At 36.1% G+C, this 19,432-nt stretch overlaps 1 protein-coding gene across 1 annotated transcript in view; it reads right to left on the reverse strand.

The window, feature by feature from the left end:
- Nucleotides 1–3,365: 3,365 nt before the first annotated feature.
- Nucleotides 3,366–19,432, reverse strand: part of THBS2 (thrombospondin 2) — a 31,043-nt gene continuing 14,976 nt past the window's right edge. The window contains exons 12-21 of the mRNA XM_010005333.1: nt 18,766–18,984; nt 15,855–15,962; nt 13,963–14,122; nt 12,378–12,496; nt 11,515–11,749; nt 8,536–8,763; nt 7,751–8,022; nt 6,702–6,799; nt 4,296–4,435; nt 3,366–3,612 (exon numbers count right to left, since the gene is read on the reverse strand). Of these exons, the coding sequence (XP_010003635.1) occupies nt 3,605–3,612; nt 4,296–4,435; nt 6,702–6,799; nt 7,751–8,022; nt 8,536–8,763; nt 11,515–11,749; nt 12,378–12,496; nt 13,963–14,122; nt 15,855–15,962; nt 18,766–18,984 (1,587 nt within the window). The 3' untranslated portion in view covers nt 3,366–3,604. The remainder of the gene's footprint in view (nt 3,613–4,295; nt 4,436–6,701; nt 6,800–7,750; nt 8,023–8,535; nt 8,764–11,514; nt 11,750–12,377; nt 12,497–13,962; nt 14,123–15,854; nt 15,963–18,765; nt 18,985–19,432) is intronic.

Consider the following 19,432-nt stretch of genomic DNA (forward strand, 5'->3'; position numbering starts at 1 on the left):
TAAATGCTTCACTTTTCAGAATTCAGAGGCTTATTCAAAATGTATCTGAGAAACCCATTTTTGAAAGCAGTCAGGTCTTACCAGAACTCAATTCCAGGGATGTTTCAGGATTTCCTGTTTTTTTGGCTGGCCCAGAAACAGTAAGATACATACAATTTATCAAAAGGATTTTAAAGGGGAGGAAATTTATCACTGTCTTTTAGCAGATGGGAGCCTGATGCTCAGGGAAATTAAAAAATTCTGCCTAGTATCATGCAGGAGTCAGTGGCACAATCAATACCAGCTCCTCTGCTTTCCCTTGTGAGAAAAACAGCCTCTCTGCAGGGATTTCAGGCCTTCTTCTTCCATACCCATATCTCTGTCAGAACAAGACGACTCTAGGAAAAAGAAGGGTAGAGGCTGCAACGTCGTGAAACATGTATTTTTCGCAAATTACCCAAATATTCCTGAATATCTTCATAAGCCTGTATTTAGAACAATGGACAGAGATCAAGGGATGACACTGCTTTATGTGAACTTGCTAATTCACAATGTATTATTTGCTTTTCTGGTCTTTCTCTATTTTTCTCAGAAGCCATGTACTAGTACTGAAGTACCAGCGTTATGTTTTCACATGTTGCTAGTTTTTTTATTTCCCCAGATCTGTTTTACAGGGTTTTGCTTGGCTCCCATGAAGAGATTTTTTTTATTTTTTTTTTTCCTTTGACTTATCACTAAGTGCTTGTACTCAGAACTGTCTGGCAGATCCATGCCTGAGAATCAAATGGGACTCTTTAGAATCTTGAGATGTTGATCACTCTGTTACCTGAACAATGTCAATCACTGAGGTCCTTGCATAAATAGAAGAAAGCCACCTGTGAAGCCAGAAGACCGAACATCTGTATTCTTTTAAAGGACTCATCAAAAGACTGGGCTGAAGACTACATGGCTCCCTTGTGTAATGTTCTGGGTACTCACACTGGAACCAAAAGCCAAGGAAACCAATGAATCCAAACGACTTACATGGGGCTCAGAGCAGAAGCAGTTACAGAACAGAACTGGGTATTTGTTAAAACACAAGAATTTGTGTACAAGTCCAGAAAAAAAAATAAAAAAAAAAATAAAAAAAATAAGCAGGACTGAAATTTCTCAACTGCAAAGCTATAAATAGAACTTGAGATAATTTGCCTGATAAAGACTTCACAAGGAATGATGTCTTGTCAGACAGACTAGGTAACCAACTGTTTACAACCTTTGAATACGTAGATGATTTGTAATCAAGCAACAGATTTGCTGGTCTGCTTGAAATGAACTGGTTTATAGCAAGGCAAGAGGCTTATTTACCTGAGGTCTTTGGGGAATGGAATATTTTCTCTAAGGAAACGTTTTAATTATAAAAAAGGTAAAGAGAATTTTGTTTTCAAAACCTTTTTACAGTTTATTTCCTTTCATTAATTTCTTTATATATATATATATAAAAAAATGAGGATCTGCCTAAATGAATAAGGACGTTAAAAGATAAAGCTCCGTCCACGTAAACAAATAAATAATTATTTACAGTCTTTGGCAAAACAAGATGAAATTTCATTGATCTCACTCTCTCTCACACATGCTCAAGGAAAAAAAAAAAAAAAAAGAAAATGAAATTTAAAAACCATCATAAATAATTTACATAGAATAGGAAATTTATGATACAGTCCAAATATTAACATCTTCCTCCCCACACTGATGTCTCTCTCTGATAAAACAAAAAACCCTACACAGCCATTACAATCATTACATTTAATGAAGTAACCCTCCCTTCTTCTTGGGACTTAGGGATACAATTTGAAACACCAAAAGAAATGGAAACATTTAAAAACCTCATGAAAAGGATTTGAAAAAAACCCAACAACAAACCAACAAACCAGCAACAAAACAAAATTGAAACAAAAATTTAAAAATATTTGATAATACGAACACTATAAAATGTGCAATGAAGCCAGCAACTGTGGATTCCTTTCTAATGAATGTAGCAACAAAATATATTTCAAGGGAGAAGTTGATGCAACATTTAGCTCACTGTGCCCTGTAAGAGGGCAGAGGTACTGTATTATTCCATTAGTAAACCCATTTATGAATAAAATTACACCAGCATGAGTTCTTTTTGTGAACAAAGCTCATACAACTTAAACAAAATGTTAAACATGTTTATACTATGGTATATCTGAGTAACTGTTGTACCTGTTTAGAATAAACACTGGTATCCCTTCAGCATCATTTAAGAAGTTCTATATACAGCAGACATAAGTAACAATACAAAATATTAAAATTAGGGTAACTGGATATATATTAAGGTTCCATTTATAAATTCCTTATTATTATTCATAAAACTTTAAAGCATACATGAACATAACCCAAGAAACTATACTTAAGTGTATGCCATGCTTTGACAATATCTACATATTGTGATATGCTTTCAAAAATATTTTTAAAATACTACTATTTGTGAATGTATTGCTGATGCATTATATGACATGCTTTAAAATAAATTATCAGAGAAGGTAGCTTGGTGTGATAATCATAATAAATATTAACAAAATATTTATAAACGGAACCTTAAATTCATATGTTACCAAATTAATTAATAGTGGCGTTGCCACCTTTTCAAAAACCCACATCAGGATTCAGGATGTCAAAGTGCTTTTTGCAGCAGAGGTGGGAAAGTGGTTCAGGTTCATTTTGCTCCACACAGTTATGGTGTACTCTTTATTACAAGGGAATGAAAAATATTACAAAAATGGAACAACTGGAAAACAACTGGAAAAAATTTTTGAAAGTCAAACAATAGTGATATATTTGGAGATTTAAATTAATCACTCTTTCTTTTTACATGGGAGTTTGTAGGTTGATTCTCTTTGGCCTGAATTAAGTCTTGACTAGACAATGCTTTTAAGTTGCAAATCTGACATTTCTACCAACTGTAATTTTAATGGATGTTATTTAGAGCATCCTCATCAGCTAAAAAAAAAAAACCTTTTTGGACCAAGAAGTGCTCATAATTGACCTTCACTTTATTATCCAAAGGCATTTTCATTGTTCTTCTTTCATTGGTATGGTCCTTCATTACTTTGATTAGTTTGATTAAATTGACATTAGATTCAGAAGCTTTGTTACTGAAATCTAGCCCTGATAAGAGCAAGGAAGTGTCAACCATACACCTAAAAAGTTATTGACATACAGTTTTTCTCACATAAAGACAATGACTGATAATCATCAACCCCCTCTTTTCCTCCATATATATATAAATACATTAATTACATTTTTATATGTAAACGTCATTCCTTTAAAAAGACAAACAAACATATTTTGCTACGTTTTCACTGTACAAAAGTGTTCTAATGTATCAATCAGCTTTTGCTTCAGTGGTGGGTTGGATGCTCATGTTTAGGTTTCATTAGTCCTGGCTGTGAGAAGGCACTTGGGTGGAGGGATGGCTGAGGCACTCCTGGCATCAGGATGAGTGAAGCACGAGGACAGAGGACAAGAGGTACACAAAAATAGAAACTGGGAGTACCAGGATGTACTGAGGTGTCTAGTTTGCATAGCATTTACAGTACTTTGCTGGTAATGCAGCAACAACTGCTCAAGCATCTGAAAGAAATGGGAAAAAAAATATGAATTGTGGTTAATTTATTTGGTTAGACAGCAAATCACACAAGAATGGAGATCCATTGTGACACAGTATAAAGATGCAGCAAAATGTTTTCTCTTCGTTTTCATACAAATGTGAGGATATTTATATAAAAATAGGTATCTGTCTAAATAGTTAGAGACACACATATGTCTGTGTATACATCAATATATCTGAATCTATCTAAAAAATCATATATATGAAAACTTGGGTAAGCATATTCTCTATTTCAAAGAAGTTTGGACAAGCCACTATAGACAGACATCTCATTAAAAATATCTGCTCCCTCCTTCATGAGAGACGGCTGATACAGAAGTAGCTCTCCACCTGCAAGATACCCTGAAATAGCCTACAAAGGAAAGTGGATACACAGAGAGAATCCTAAGTGCCTATCTCGCTCAGAAATTTCTATCTCACTTTTTCTAGGTGGGTAGCATTAAACACCTGGGTTTTGTTATTCAAATTAAGATTACTAGAGGAGTAAAGGGCATTAATGGTATTTCAACAAAGGACTGTTTACACCATGCTATGATAATACAGATTGCTTTCAGTAAGTAGAAAATACTTTTCATTTTCATATTCTGTGCTTGCTCCACAGGTTATCAAAGACTTCAGCCCTTTCCAGCCATTTTGTGTAACTAACCTCTGCATTCATATTTGAGGTCGGAGAAATAGACCATCTCTTGAGAGAAGACAAAAAGACCTAATCGTCCACCAGCAAATGTTGTATCATAGATGGGTCCAGAATCCACCATGACCTGTTTCCCTTCATATACTAAAACTCTGTAAAGAAGAACATAATTTAAATTAGGCAAGGAGGATAATGCAGTGTCCAGTGCTAAGGGCTGGTAACAGTTCTTAAGAACTGAGTCAGAACTAATTTTAATAAGGCACCAGAAAAACCCAAATCCATTGTAAGCATCACTTCTCATGTCCATCTCACGCCCACCTGGCTGGCAGCCATAACACATTAAACAGAAGCAGTGGAGCTGTTCCATAATCTTACGCACATCATCTGCAAAACTTTTCCCAGTTCTTTATTTAGAACAGCCATGTTTCCTGGAATTAACTAGGTCATATTCAGTGAATAGCCCATGTCCCTGTGAACTCAAAGGTTAGCACAAGACCTCACCACATCACTTAGCAAAGTTGTCTTTACAGCTGTGTGAATGGCTAATTTGTTTATCTTTAGGTGCAAGGACCAACATCAGAAATTGGAAGAATCATCCCTTAGAGTCAAACAAAACATTAATTGGAGACGTGCTAAATCTCAATTTCAGATATCTTAAGAGCTTAATGAAAGCTGGAAGGATTTAGAAAACAAACAGCCAGACCTACAATAAAGTGGAAAAGAAGAACTTAGGATGGTTTTAGTTTTTGTTCTTGGAGGGTTTCTTGTTTGGTTTGGTTTGGTTTTTTTGTCATGTTTCAGGCATCCAGCCTAGAAACAAAAGTCCTCTAAAGACACCTCTTCATTTTCCCATCTATCAGATACATTGCAGTTCCTTGAACTTGGATTCTCCACATCCCATGGGAGACCTTGAGAGAGTCAAGGTTCTTAGGCTCTCAGTCTCTTATAATAGCCTTTCAGTCAAATTAGAAGTGACTCTAGAGTGTGTTAATTACAGCAGTCTCTGAAGGAAGGGCTTATGGTCCTACTTCAACTGATAATATGCTAGTTATACAAAGCAGGGTGGTTTCACATGAGGATGAACACGTGTGCGACTTCCTATAACTCGAGGATTAGGGACAGATTTCTACTTAGGCAGGAAGGCATGTCCAGGACTTGCTCTACTTTGAAGTGTGTTATTTTTTGAAAATTGCCCAAAGACAAGTATGAAGCTGCTCCCTGAAAACAGTATTAAATGGATGGTGAGAAGAACAGCAAAAGGAATTACAGGTTTTCATGTTCATATAATGCTATTCAACTTAAGTCTGAAATTCAAGAACTCAAAACACATGGAGATAGTTTAATAAATTATTCATGCCAGCAAAAAAAAATAATATTACACAGCTCTAATAATATTAATACTAAATTTCTGCTCTTGTACAATTAAAATGTTTTCATTACTATATTAATGAAATTGATTTTATTTATATACTTATTTTCTATAAAAAGACCTTAAAGAATGAAGGAATTTAATGCCCTTGTCTTCAGAATTTGTTATGCTAGATTAATCTAATGGAATTAAGTAGATTCAGCAAAGGAGGATACAGGTAACAGCAACATGAATTAAAAAAATCAAGTCTCCTTTTGACCTGTATCAGTCAATGCTTTGCACTGCAATACTTTGATGCATAAAGAAACTCTTTCATTTCTAAGAAACAAAGAACAGGCGATCCAAATTTGTCTACCCTTTGCCTTTCACAGATTAACGAAATTCCCCTGCTCATAAGCACAAACAAGACCTTAAGATGTAGGGTCAGACTCTGTCTCGTGTGAAATGTCCTTCACGGCTACAGTAGTTAGTAGAAGATAGAATTGATACAGACAGTTAATGCTTATTGTTTGAATCATCATATAAACAGCTGTGCTCTAAGGAAAGTCATATGCCATAGCTCCTTCTTGTGTGCATTACAGATGTGCTCATGGCTACTCCTGCAGTATCTCGCATAAGCCACTACAGGAGACAGGATGCTGAAGTAGACAGGCCACTGGCCTACTTTCCTGTGGCAATTCTGATGTTTCTAATTAATCTCATTCATTCAAATTCCAGAAACTGGGGAGGAATCTTGTGTTCTCATCTTGCTTTGAGTTTTGCTCAGGAATTTTTGGTCCCTTTAGAGAGGAGCTATCGAGAAATATTATTTTTTTTCTTTAATTTAAGAATATTTAGCTGATGTAAATATTGAACCATCCAGACTAAATTAAACACATCTGAAAAGGAAAATCAGTTAAAGACAAAAAATGTCCCCAAAATATTGGAACAGACTGTCACACAAGTATCATCATTATCAGGAATAGCAAAGAAACTAATGCAGCTCTTAAATCAACAGAGACAGAAGCTTTGTTACTAGAAAAGTACAGACATGCAGAAACATTTCTTACTTTATTAATCCTGTTTTAGGTCTATGAATCAAATGCCACCTGTAAGCAGTATAATCTTTCCAGCCAATGTTCTTGGGATCATGCCACAAAGTACGCACCTACAGTAGGAATACAAATGCCTGATTAGAAACAGACTGTGCTCCAGTAACTGCACGTCCACTGTAGTAACTGTACATGCAGCCAAACCTTATTTGCAACTGAGCATGAAATTGAAAATAGTGTTAAACATTTTCATGTTAGAAAAGAGGTCAGCAGACCTCTTTTATAGAGTAAGAGTAATTACAATTTCTATCTTAAATTATTCAGCAGTTACTCATTTGTAGTTTCATGGCTGGAACCACTGAAGACAGTTACAGCATTGAATTGGCTCCCCTTAGGAAGTCCTGCCCCTATTTGCACAAACACACCCACAGTCAGTGCTACTTTTCCTATCTATATGAGTGGGTCCACCGAAAGAGAGGGACTGCAGCTCACACGGATGTTACTGCCTCTGGCCTGCTCCTTGAAATCTCGCACTCAGTAAAGGGTTTGCTCCTGCAAGGAGCTTCAAAGTGCAAAATTCCTATCCACATGTGAAGCCCCACTAACTTCATGTCCAAAAGACACAAGTTTCTTCCATGGCCGGGTCCTATTTGGAACAGAAGTAGTTTTTCTCTCATTGTTTTCATTTCTCTTCTCTTTGGCTGTAACTGGTTACTAAACTCTAAGCCACATATAATTCAAACAAGCTGGAATGCTGAAGAAGCAAGTGCCAATACAGAGGTCACAAAGGATTTGTGGATAACTGAGAGCTCTCACTCCTTTTTATTTGGACCACACCACATCTTCCCTTTTATACATGCAATTTTTTCCATTCATTATTTTTTATATGTGTAATGTTTTCTTTGAAACACAATGCAAATGTTATTATTGACACTAGTAATAGGGGAATTGAAGAAAAGCTGATAAACATCTGCAAAAACTGAGGTGTGAAAGAAAATTATTTTTGAAACACCTCCCTTCTTTTTAAAATATTATGCATCATTGGCCTGAAGTTTTAAATCTCTCACCTGTCCAGGAGTGTTTCCTGTGTGCCAGAGAGCATTTCTCAAGTGTTCACCAGTACCAGTTGTTGAATTCACTACTTTGAGTGACACACCAGAATAGCCATAAGCCCTGGTGGGTTTGTCCTCCCAGTAGGTCTGTGTGACCTGCTTCCACATCAGAACATAAAACCGACTGCTGGACTGGTAGCCAAACACAAAGCCAGCATAGTCATCATCACGGTCTGTGTTAACGTAGAATGTCCCACTGAAGTCAACAGAGCTGAACTCATCATAGCCTGGGAGAGGATGAAAGAAAAGAGGCAAACCATTCAGTTCCAATGCTAGGTCTAGTCATCCACACCCAGGAGTCCCAGCTCTCTTTATCCTGAGTTTTGCTATGAGTTGTAAACAATTTTTTTCAGTTTCCTTACCTGTAGAAGAGGAGGCAGTTACACTTGCTTACCTATCTCATGGAGTCTTCTGGAGACGAATAAGTTGTTTGCAAGGGATGTTGAAGACAGCAGGCACTATACTTATATCAAGTTCTTCAGCCAGGTATTTTATGTGTATTACAGTCAGTGATGAGATGAATGATCAACAAAGGTAAATGGCATTAAGCTGTCTTTAATTTGGGCATTTTAATTTAATTTAATTTAATTTTGGGCACTGTACCCGTGTATCAGTCCAAAGCTTGCAGCACCCAAAAGGTGTTCATCTACCTATTATTATTATTATTATTATTTTAACTTTCCTTATCACCAGGTCATTGGTTACCTTTCCAAAGATGATGGGTAACATCTGATACTCACCTACAGCTATTCCAGGATCAGAGTTGGCAGTCTGCACCAGTTCCTTGCCTTGGTGGCGAATAACCCAGTTAGGATCAATCTGAGCTGTTCCCTTGGGGTCCAGGGGGACCATCTGGAACTTTCTGAAATCAGTTTCACTGATGGCATTGTTTTCAGGGCATACATCATAAATATCCGGGACATTGTCATTGTCAAAGTCATCTTTGCAAATATCACCTCTGCCATCACCTATAAGCAATGTGAACAAACAAACAAAATTGTTGGCAATTTACCCAGCCTTCCTAACAGCTCTCACACTGATGGAAGAAATTTACGATACACGTCAGTATGTCATTCTCTTGTTTCTGAAAGAATGCTCCAAATCTCTGAAAGTCCATTTGAGATGTTGTTAGTAATGACTGTAAAAAGGGCCAAAATAATTGTTCATAAAACTGTCCTGTCAGTGGTTTATAAGAGTGACCAATCTGGCCCCAGCCTATGAGCTGTTTTAGAATTGGGGTGGGAAAAGTTGGAAGTTTGCTATGTCAATGTAATTCATGAATGCTTGTCTGATCTGTCCCAGATGTGGATAGAGCACCACACTTTAATATATGCAGTGTAAATTAATTCAAACAATAGTGTTAAAATCTTAATCTTCCTACACATTACGAAATCTTTATATGCAATCAAAGATATTAAACTTTTTTTCAGATTCTTTTATCTCTGTCTCAATATTCCTTCAGCAACAATCCATTTAAGGTGTTTTAGATTGCAGAAATGTTACATTTATGTCAAAAGACGCTGGGGACACTATTTCAGTAAAATATGCATATATCCTCAGTCACTCTTCCACTTGTGGGTAGAACAATTTGCCTTAAAAAAAAATGTAGCACTTCAGAAAAATGTAAGAAAAAGGAAAGCAGCACTGTATCCAACAGGAATAGCCTAGAAAGAGTGGAAAATTAAGTTATATGAAGTGTAGGAAGTTTTTTTTTAGAGAACCTAAAAATACACCCATATGGCCCAGCTACAGCTATGCTGCTGCTCAACACTTTTTAATAAATAAATAAATACATTCCTTTCTTAATTTCCCCGTAATATTGGTGGAAAATAGTAGGTCTGACTTGCCTTGAATAACAGGTGATGAAAGGAGGCATCTAAAAAAAATAATCTCATTGCCAATGCCTCTGTTATTCATGTATACAATAGAACTAACACTTGAAACACTCCAACTGCACAACAGAAACCACTGGGATCCAATGTCAAACCAGAAATGGCAGCTAATTTCTATCTGTCCTCTTATAGCTGAGCATCTTCTTTTTTTAAAGTGTTTGTGACTGCTCTAAGAAAATGGATATTAACACTGGAAAACAGAAATTATCCAGTTCGTCAATTATTGACCTACTACTAGATGCTTCACAGACAAATGGAATGCTACATTACCATGCAGAACCAGCACAGCATTATCAAAATATGAAGCTTTCAGAGAGAAAGCAGAATGAGTTTTAGGCAATGGCCAAAAAAAACGAAGTTAAAGAAAGCTGAAGCATCTAATATCTCAAAGACTTCCTGCAGTTCAGATATGTGGTAAAATGGCCTCATTTTCCTCCCTGGCAATCAGCCAGGTAGAACTCCAAATCCTGACCAGCTGTGCACTCATGCACCTGTTTGTCTTAGCATTTATTGGAGTAAAAAGAATGAATTTCCAATTTTATTCCTTCTGCCAATATTAAAGAGATAATTCTGCGGTCACAGGAGAATAATTAGGCACTGAAAGTCCTACTGAAGTGCATCTGGTACTGAGCTGCTGCTGACAACACTGATTCCCTGTCAAGGAAAGTTAGAAAGTGTCTGTTTACCCAGCAACGTCCAAAAACTTTCTCCATGGCCTCATCCTTATGTGCTATAGCTCACATGTTTAAGAGCATGGGAGCATCTTTTGGCTTTATTTATTGCTTTTCCAAGATTTCTTTTGGACCTGCCACTATTGACAGTGATGAGCTGGCTAAACTGTTTAAATTTTAAATCTATTATTTGTGAATACTTATTCCATACATAAATGCAGTTTCTCTCACAAGATCCATGTGACAGCTGGCTATAAAAAACTACTTCAATTTGGGGGAATCTTTATTGTGGAACATTTCTGAAATAAAAGAGTTATTGCAGAAAGTGGCAAGTACAGATATATTCCCATTATATCATTAGACTGAAGTGTTAAGTAATTTAAGAACTACTACTGATTACCAACCTGAAACTTCTTACTGCAAGCAGTTGTCTCATCAGGAAATGAGGGCTCAGGATTTTATCTTTCTAAATATACATAAACCACATTGTGTAGGTACTAAATTCTGCTTTCAATTTCACCAACATGGCATTACTCCAGCAAGCTGTATAACTCAGAACAGAAATTGCTCACCTGTATTTATTGCAAGGGCCATTACTCGTTTTCAAAGGCTCATATATATTTTTACTAAATTACATTTATGATGGTGAAACGAACACTATTTCATTATTTTAAAAAAGCTGCTCCAGAATCTTATTTTGTTTTTTAATAATTACAGTTTAACAACAATTATAGACTTCAGAAACCTGGAGAAATAGTCTGTTTTAAAAAAATATAACATTACTGAACTATTTTTTTCCATTTTAGTTTTCAGAAGACTACTTGTTTTGAAAGCAAAGCTGCTCATTTTTCATGTTTAATGCATCTGAAATTTAAGCTATTTAAAATATTTTTTCAAAGTGAAAATTGGAAATACATTGAAAAATATAATCTGATGTAGGAATAGGTATGTATGTGTTTGAGCCCCTGTCAAAGAGGTTTTCTAGTGCCCTAACCCTGGACCTAACCGGCTAGTGCAGTTCCATTGAAGTCCACAGTCTCACAAATGTCAGAAACAGCTCAGTTTGATCTGAAATCTGTCTTCACCAAATACTAAGACACCAAGATCAGAACTGGATACTAAGAACTAAACAAAATTCATATGACATTGTTATTACCGTCAGAGTCCTCCTGCCCAGGGTTGTATCTGAGGCGACAATTGTCCCTGTCATCTGGGACACCATCATTGTCGTCATCAGGATCACAGGCATCTCCTTTGCCATCCTTATCATGGTCAGCCTGGTTAGCATTGGGGATGTAAGGGCAGTTATCTTGATTGTTCTGGTGGCCATCTTCATCTATGTCCTCATTGTTGTCACACTGGTCACCAACAAGATCATTATCTGCATCAGTCTACCAAAAAAAAAAAATATATATTAAAAAAAAAGTAAAGGTATTATTGTTACTAAAGACAATAGTACAGATAGTCTAGTACTTAATTTCTCAACATTTCTCTTCAAGGATTTCTGTGGAGACAACTGATACTGTAATGACAACTGTTCTTACAGCAGAAATATAACTTCAAACTAGTATAACTATTTATTCTGCCATCAGTGCATAAGATGTGGCTTCTGAGACATTTCCAGGGCAGGTTTATGGCCATGATCTTCATTCTAGAGCTCACAGGGGAGCTGCAGCCTGGGAAGCACATTTTCTGGTTGCTTCTATATGCTTCATGTTACTTATCTGTGAAGGAAGCAACAAACTCAGGCATACCAGATAGAACCCTGATGCTGTTCTCACTTGCTACAGAGGAATTAAACAGTTCACCAAAGCCTTGAACAAGTATTAAAGGCATCATGACTCCACTTCCTTTTCTTCTGATACAAAGGGATCTGACAACCTGAGATGTGAAAATGAGCAATACAGATCCATCCTCCTCTTCAGTTCTACAGCAAACAGGTAGTGATAGAAATTCTTGTGTTCTTTTCACTGCTCTTGTTCTGACATTACCATTAAGAAAACTGTCTCCAACGTTTACCTGGTCTGGATTATGCATTAATGGACAATTATCACACTGATCACCAACTCCATCACCATCTGTATCACTCTGGTCTGTGTTATAGACATAAGGACAATTATCTCGTTCATTAAAAATGTCTATAAGGGGAAAAAAAAAAAAAAAAAAAAAAAAGATTGAAGAAATCAGAATGATCCAGCATCCAACATAGACAACCATGGACTGCAGGAGTAATCAGTAAAGAATCAAGACTCTTTAAGGGGATTGTAGGTTTTCTGATTGCTACAATATTACTGCGACAATATGAGAAAGTGATAAGACTAAAATTAGAAGAAATTATGGTAACAATTCCACTTTTCTTGCTCTGATAGACCTCGAAGTATTTCAGTAAAGGATTTTGCTAGAGTAATGGCTGATTATGTTCTACAAATTTAGCCCTTTTCCTCAGAATAACAGATACAAGTGTGGGATATTTTTAAAGAACTTGATTTGGCTTTTCTTCCCAGACATTTTAAGGAATGGCACTGAACACACAGCTGTAACATGACGGAATTTCTGAACAGTTTTTTATAGGAACAACCTCATTAATGTTCAGCTGCCCCAGCACTAAAAACTTTCATTTTACCAGAACATGTGCATCATTTATTGTACTGTTTCAAAAGAAACAGTTCCCCCTCAGGAAACTTTATTATATAACCAACAATCTCCTTCAAAATTATAATATGTTGAAAGGAAACAAATATCAGATATGTCTGCACAGCTGTCTGGAGAGGATATAAGTACCCTTTCCTAGATTATATGGTCCCTGGATATTTGCATAATCTTTCAGCCAATAACATATGATTACATTTTTCTTCAAATGCACAACTTCCACAAGAACTACTAAGAACCTGTTGATCAGAAGGATGAGAGGACTTCAAAATATTCAGAAGTTCAAGAAGAATAAGCATCCAAAAGCTTAAAGTGTTAATTAAGGAAATCCAAAACATGACTTTCTTCAGTTTCTAGTACTTCTGGATTCTCATAAATTTAAAAAGCTGCAAGGACGTGATTTTTGAAAGACATGTAAATGCTTTACCCCCTTTGTAATTCTGATCAAATCTGAGTCATATAGGCATGTACTGGTAGATTAAATAAGCAGTTTTAATAGTATTTGAAGACATACAAAAATGTGTATTTGGATTACTGTGGGCTTTCAGTATGTTCATAAAAAAAACAGATTAAGTTCTACAGATATTGTCTTAACTGCCTGGATGTTCTGATGATGTTTTCCCTCACTAAGAGGGGAAAAAAAAAAAAAAGTCAACAGAAGTGTTATAATAGACCCTGATTACTTTGGAATAGAGACAAAAGAAATAACTTTTTTAAAGATCACACTGATAAAATACTTAGTGTGACTTATTCTTCAAGAATATCCACTGTAACCATTCAGGGACTTTGTGGAGAGCTATACTACACAGGACAGAAAAAGCACAATCTTCTCATCCATTTTTGCACAGCTAGACTCAATTGTATCCCATGTTTAAATGCAGGTAGGTATTCTTACAGGACATAAAGCAAAGAGTACCTATGGAACAATACTTCATTTTCAAAACTGAAAACGTACCATCTCCGTCAATATCCACAGCACATGAGTCACCCTCCCCATTATTGTCTGTGTCAATCTGAGCAGGGTTGTGCACATAGGGGCAATTATCACAGCGGTCACCAACTTCATCCTTGTCATAATCAAACTGACGAGGGTTGAACAGAAGAGGGCAATTGTCCTAATAAGAAGAGAGTATTTCAGACTATAAATCACAGCTCATGACAGAATGCTATGAAGTGGCACTCTTCCCATTTATCTCAGACAGAGGTGGAAAATAAAAATATGAATCCATTGTTTTTGCAAGATGAGCTGTACCTACACTGAAGATGTTGGTGGCATCAAGATGGTACCTGCAAAGCCTGCTTCACTGTCTGTTTTTGTGCTTTTGTACAAGGCATGCAATGTGTGTCCCATATCTCACTAGGAAAGCAACAGGCACTTTAAATCAGATCTGTACTGAGATATTTCAACAGAAGTGTATCACTGGTACATGTGAAGCCAATTTCAGCTACATATTGTGTTTGTGGAAAAACTTGAATTGTTACTCTGTTTAAAAAAAAAACAAACAAACAACTAGTATAGATATTCTCATTTTTAAACATGTTTTGTTTTTTTTCAATTTGAACAATTGACATTTTTGTAGGTTGTTTTTTATTGCATATAATAGTAAAACTTTAATATTTCAAAAAGCAAATTTGAAGTACTTTCATTGATCCAAAGTATTTCTTCACTGAGACCATTCCTTTTAGTGGAATTTTGAAAATTTCATTTCAGTTTAATCTCTAATTTCAAAGTGTGCCAGACCAAGAATTCTTACATTTCACACATCCTTAAATTACACATGGTCTTTTGCATAAGCACAAGGAAGTACTCAGTATGGAAAGCAAAGAAGAATGGAACCAAACCAAACAAGTGGGAGTGAGGGCTAAATCAACATAATGGAATATGAAAGGAGGTATTTTGGAAAAAACTTTACATAACTTCTTGTCTGCTAAAGCAAATACAATTTACTAGAAAACAAGATTTTTAGCCCCACATTTTAAATTCCTCAGAAATGCATTTTTTATACTCAAGGACAAGATAGAAAGGCAAGCCAAAACTTTATACTGCTCATAAAACTTAACTTCTGGATACAATTTTTCAAATATATGTACTAAATCATATTATTTTATCAAACGATTCTTTGGTTTTTTAAATATTCTAAGGAGATGCTCCCTGAAAATGTTCTAACACAGCTTCAACTATCTGAAGCTCTGAAAGGAATAAAGAGGAAAAATAAATTCCTAATGTCAATTCACCCTTCCTCCATGTGTCAGAAAAGGTGGGGGGAATCCCACTCTGAAGGTGCCTCTGTCCTTTTGCTGAATGTACAGGGAGAAGAAGGTTAGACTATCTCATTATCTTTTAGGCTCTGCTGGTACATGATTTTCAGTCTTGTGGGCAGATCTAAAGGAGGAAAGCATGAACCAGGTTAGGTACTTTCCTTCCATCATTTCCCTTTGCTGCTCACTGTGTTTACAGTTATTTTTATCCATCACAACTTGTTTCCAACATATCTCAGATATAATATCTGTCAGCTTTTCAAATACAATGGACCTATCATTCTCCCACAGCAAAACTAAAAATCCAATACCACCTTCTAATAAATTGTTTTCATGCACACAACTGACCCTAGTAGTAATATAGAGAACATAATTCACTCCCAGGTTTCCCACATTGCTTTGCTCTGCACAGTGCTACTCTTCTTTGACCCAATGCAGCTTTACTCTGCACCAGAAATCCTCCAGAGGAGGCAGTGTAGAACAGCTTAGCTAAAGTTCTGAACAATAAGGCTCTCATCTACTGTAAAGTGTTTCCTTGAAACCAGATGTTGAGGTCAAATATAATAAAGACACAGAAATGCCTCTTACTTTGTCATCTTCGACACCATCATTGTCATCATCCTCATCACAAGCATCGCCTTTGCCATCTTTATCAAAGTCTTCTTGGCCAGAGTTAGGCAGAAGGGGGCAGTTATCCTGGTCAAAAAAACAATCAATAAATTTACATAATGGTAGAATTACTTGCCTGGGCAGAAGAGTCTATATGGTACACCAGAGACTATAAAACAAGAACAGTCAATCACAAATACTTTTTAAAGTGCCTGCTTGCTTGCTGCCAAGGATAGTAGTTAATTTGCTGCTTTTATATTGTAAAGTGAAATGCATCTGCAAATCATTCCATTTCCCAACTCTCCTTCTGTTAAAGGGATGTTTCCAGTAAGTTTCAGATGAAACTATCTAGTAGAGAACAAACACATGACACGTACACACATTCACTCTGACATAATTTTTTTGTAGACAACTCATGCAGTATGCTTGATGACCAGGTTTGGTTGCCAGAAAAATAAACATACAAGCCAGAAGATGGTCTTCAGAAATAGTTGTTCATATGGAAAGTTACTGGAATGAAGTAGTACACAACAATAAAGGGGAACATTGTAAGAAGGAGTTTTGAAAAATGTGCCTTTACACTGTTCTGCAAAACAGTACCTTTGCACTCCCATGCCCCCATGGCTTTGAAAATAAAAGGCAAATACATCTCTTTATTTTGTATCATGGCTTTATAAAGAATGATTCTTTTAAATAAGCAAGTCTTAGGTTACACTGGAAAAAAAGAAAAAAAGAAGAAAGCAGTGCAATACTTTGCCAAACTCTTAACAGGTATTCCTTTTCAAAATACTAAAATCAGCTAAAAATAGATTGCATTACTACCACTGGCTAAGATTAAATATATCTAAAACCAAAACTGATGCTGCCAATAGAGTGCAGAAATACCTTTTTTGTAACACATACCCTAAGAAAATTAATATTACAGTAAGATTCATAGTCCTGTTTTCAATTATAGTGGTTTTAATGGTATAGATAAGAAAAAGAATGGAAAAAATGTTGTCATAAATATCAAAATGCCAACTCTGAATGGTTTTTTGTACCAAATTCCTGTGAACAGCCTTGACTGTCTAACACAACATTGGTTATCAGGGATACAAAAACCCATAATTTATAAACAACAAAAAAATTAGTTAAATCTTGATCACTTTGTATCTATGTTTGTCAGTCTGTATTCTCTATAGAGTCCAATTTCATATAAATGAAGTAGTAAGGTGGAGACCTTAAGGGTAGCAAGTTCCTCTATAGTGGGGTAGAGAAGAAAGATGCACTCTAAAAGTTTCTTCTAGGTATTAGAAAGAGGACTCAGACAATACACTTTCCACCTGGGAACTAAACCTTGAGGCATAAGCCCCCTGAAAGCTAGACTTTTTTAGCTCACCTGTTGACAAAGTTAGTATGATAATTCTTACAGAAAATAAAAACTACTTTCCTGTGAATGAAAAAGAAATTTACACTAAAAGATATTGCTAAGGGGTTTTTTATTATTATTATTTATAACTACTTGCTTTACTCATATAGCTTTGCTTTTAGTAAGTTACTTTTCAATCATTATCAGCTCAAGGAAAGAAGCTTTGACTTGCTTTTCTAAAATCAAATTACTCAATGAGGATATTTCATAATGAATATAAGGAATCAAAATCACCTGGTATTTTTAAAGGGGTTTTGTGGGTTTTCCCCCTTACATGAAGTACTAATGTCTATTAGATCAACATAGGTATTATAGAAACCATGAATCAGCCTCTGAAAACAGCTTTTTCTGAATGTCTTCATCATGTTGGGTTTTTAATGAAAACTAATAATTTGCATTACATCTTGAGTCAACATGTTGCAGATTCTGATGACAGGAACTGAAAAAGAATGCATGAACTGCAAGTGCCACATTGGCTGGATACACAACAAATACATATCAGCTACAGTGTTTGAGGCTCAGATTTCCATCACTATCTGAAACTCTTCTGCTGATAAAGGCCAGATTTGCAACTTCAACTGGATTACACCTGAATAAGTCTCAGACAGCCTGATTTCAACCTTCCTACCCTTCTGTTAAACCTTTTTTTTTTTTTTAACCACTGTAATTGTCTAGAATTTAGTAAATTTTGCACTCCATTCATTTGTTAATCTGAAGTTATTGTGCTAGAACTTCATGTCACTTTAGAGGTAGATTCCCTTAACACAGAGAAGGAGAAACCAAAATGTTTCAGGCCTGGGGGCAAAAACCCACAACAACAACAACAAAATAAACAAAAAAAACCCAAAACACCGAACCAACAACAAAATAAAAATAACAAAATAAACAAAAAAACCCCAAAACACCGAACCAACAACAAAATAAAAAAAAACCCAAACAACCAAAAACCTCAGGAGAGAAAGCATTGACTTTGTAGCCACAACTGATCCAGCAAAATAATTGAGCACATGCCCTAGTGAAAGCATGTAAGTAATCCACTGTCGTCAACAGTCCCATGGGTAGATTTAGAGCTGCAGACCTTGCATGACTGTCAGTGTCTTGTTACAAGCCCTGAATGTAAGATTTCACACTCACCTGCACCCAGAGATCCCTGTCTAGTTCTCACTAGCTGTGTGCTACACACTCATACTTTAGGCAGCTACTACTTAATGTGCTAAGTCTACTCACAAGCATCCCAGCCTTCTGTGTATGCTAAGTAGGAAGAAATCCAAAGAGGACTCTGGATTTCATTTTGAGAATCATCCCTCACTGGATCTAGTGTTAAGTGAATACAGATTTCACAGTATCTCTTAGAAAATAAGCAGGCTGTAACCATCAAAGCGTAATGAAAGCAACCACCAACTTGATGGTTAAAAGTGTTATTCACAGCTATTTAAGAAAAAAAGAGATAAAATCTGGTTACGGCATGGCATTTTTACTTACCTTCACACAATGGTATGTTGCATTAGCAGCACACACCAAGTTATTATTAGGCCAGCCATCCAAATCTGAATCCTCACCACAGATGCGTCCATCACCAGCATAACCTGTCCTACATTCACATTTGTACATAGGATCACTGAAATGGCCCAGGTAGATGCATTCTGCAGACTTATGGCAGCTGTGTGTCTTGTCCTTGCACGGATTCTCAGGTTCACAGACCTGTAATGGATAGAGCATACTCACTGAAACGTGACAGTATTTGCAGCCAGCTGTGAGTGCCTCAAAACTTTGTCAACATCAGGCCAATTATCTAGATGCCTAAAGACCGGAACTTTGTTTTAATTGTGGTTAGTAAGTCATACTGCTCTTTCAGTTCACAACTTCAGACAATGTGTACAGTGAAAGCAATTAAAACATACCACAGGAAAAACAAAAACAAAAACAAAACCCAAGACAAATCCAAAAGCAATTACAGTGATTAACATTTTCAGAATTTGCTTTCTTCCAGATGTCATTAATCCCCAGAAATTAACTGCAACAGAAAGTAGATTGTACTTCCCCCTTTAATTTCATGTTCTGCTCATCAATATGTAAGGTCTATTTTATTTTCTTAAATCAAACAAACCCTAATGAATTCTCATGTTCCCCTCGAGTAAGTTTTTGTTAC

Source organism: Chaetura pelagica, unplaced genomic scaffold (assembly GCF_000747805.2).
Source record: "Chaetura pelagica isolate M959 unplaced genomic scaffold, ChaPel_1.0 scaffold551, whole genome shotgun sequence".
Taxonomy (NCBI): Eukaryota; Metazoa; Chordata; class Aves; order Apodiformes; family Apodidae; genus Chaetura; species Chaetura pelagica.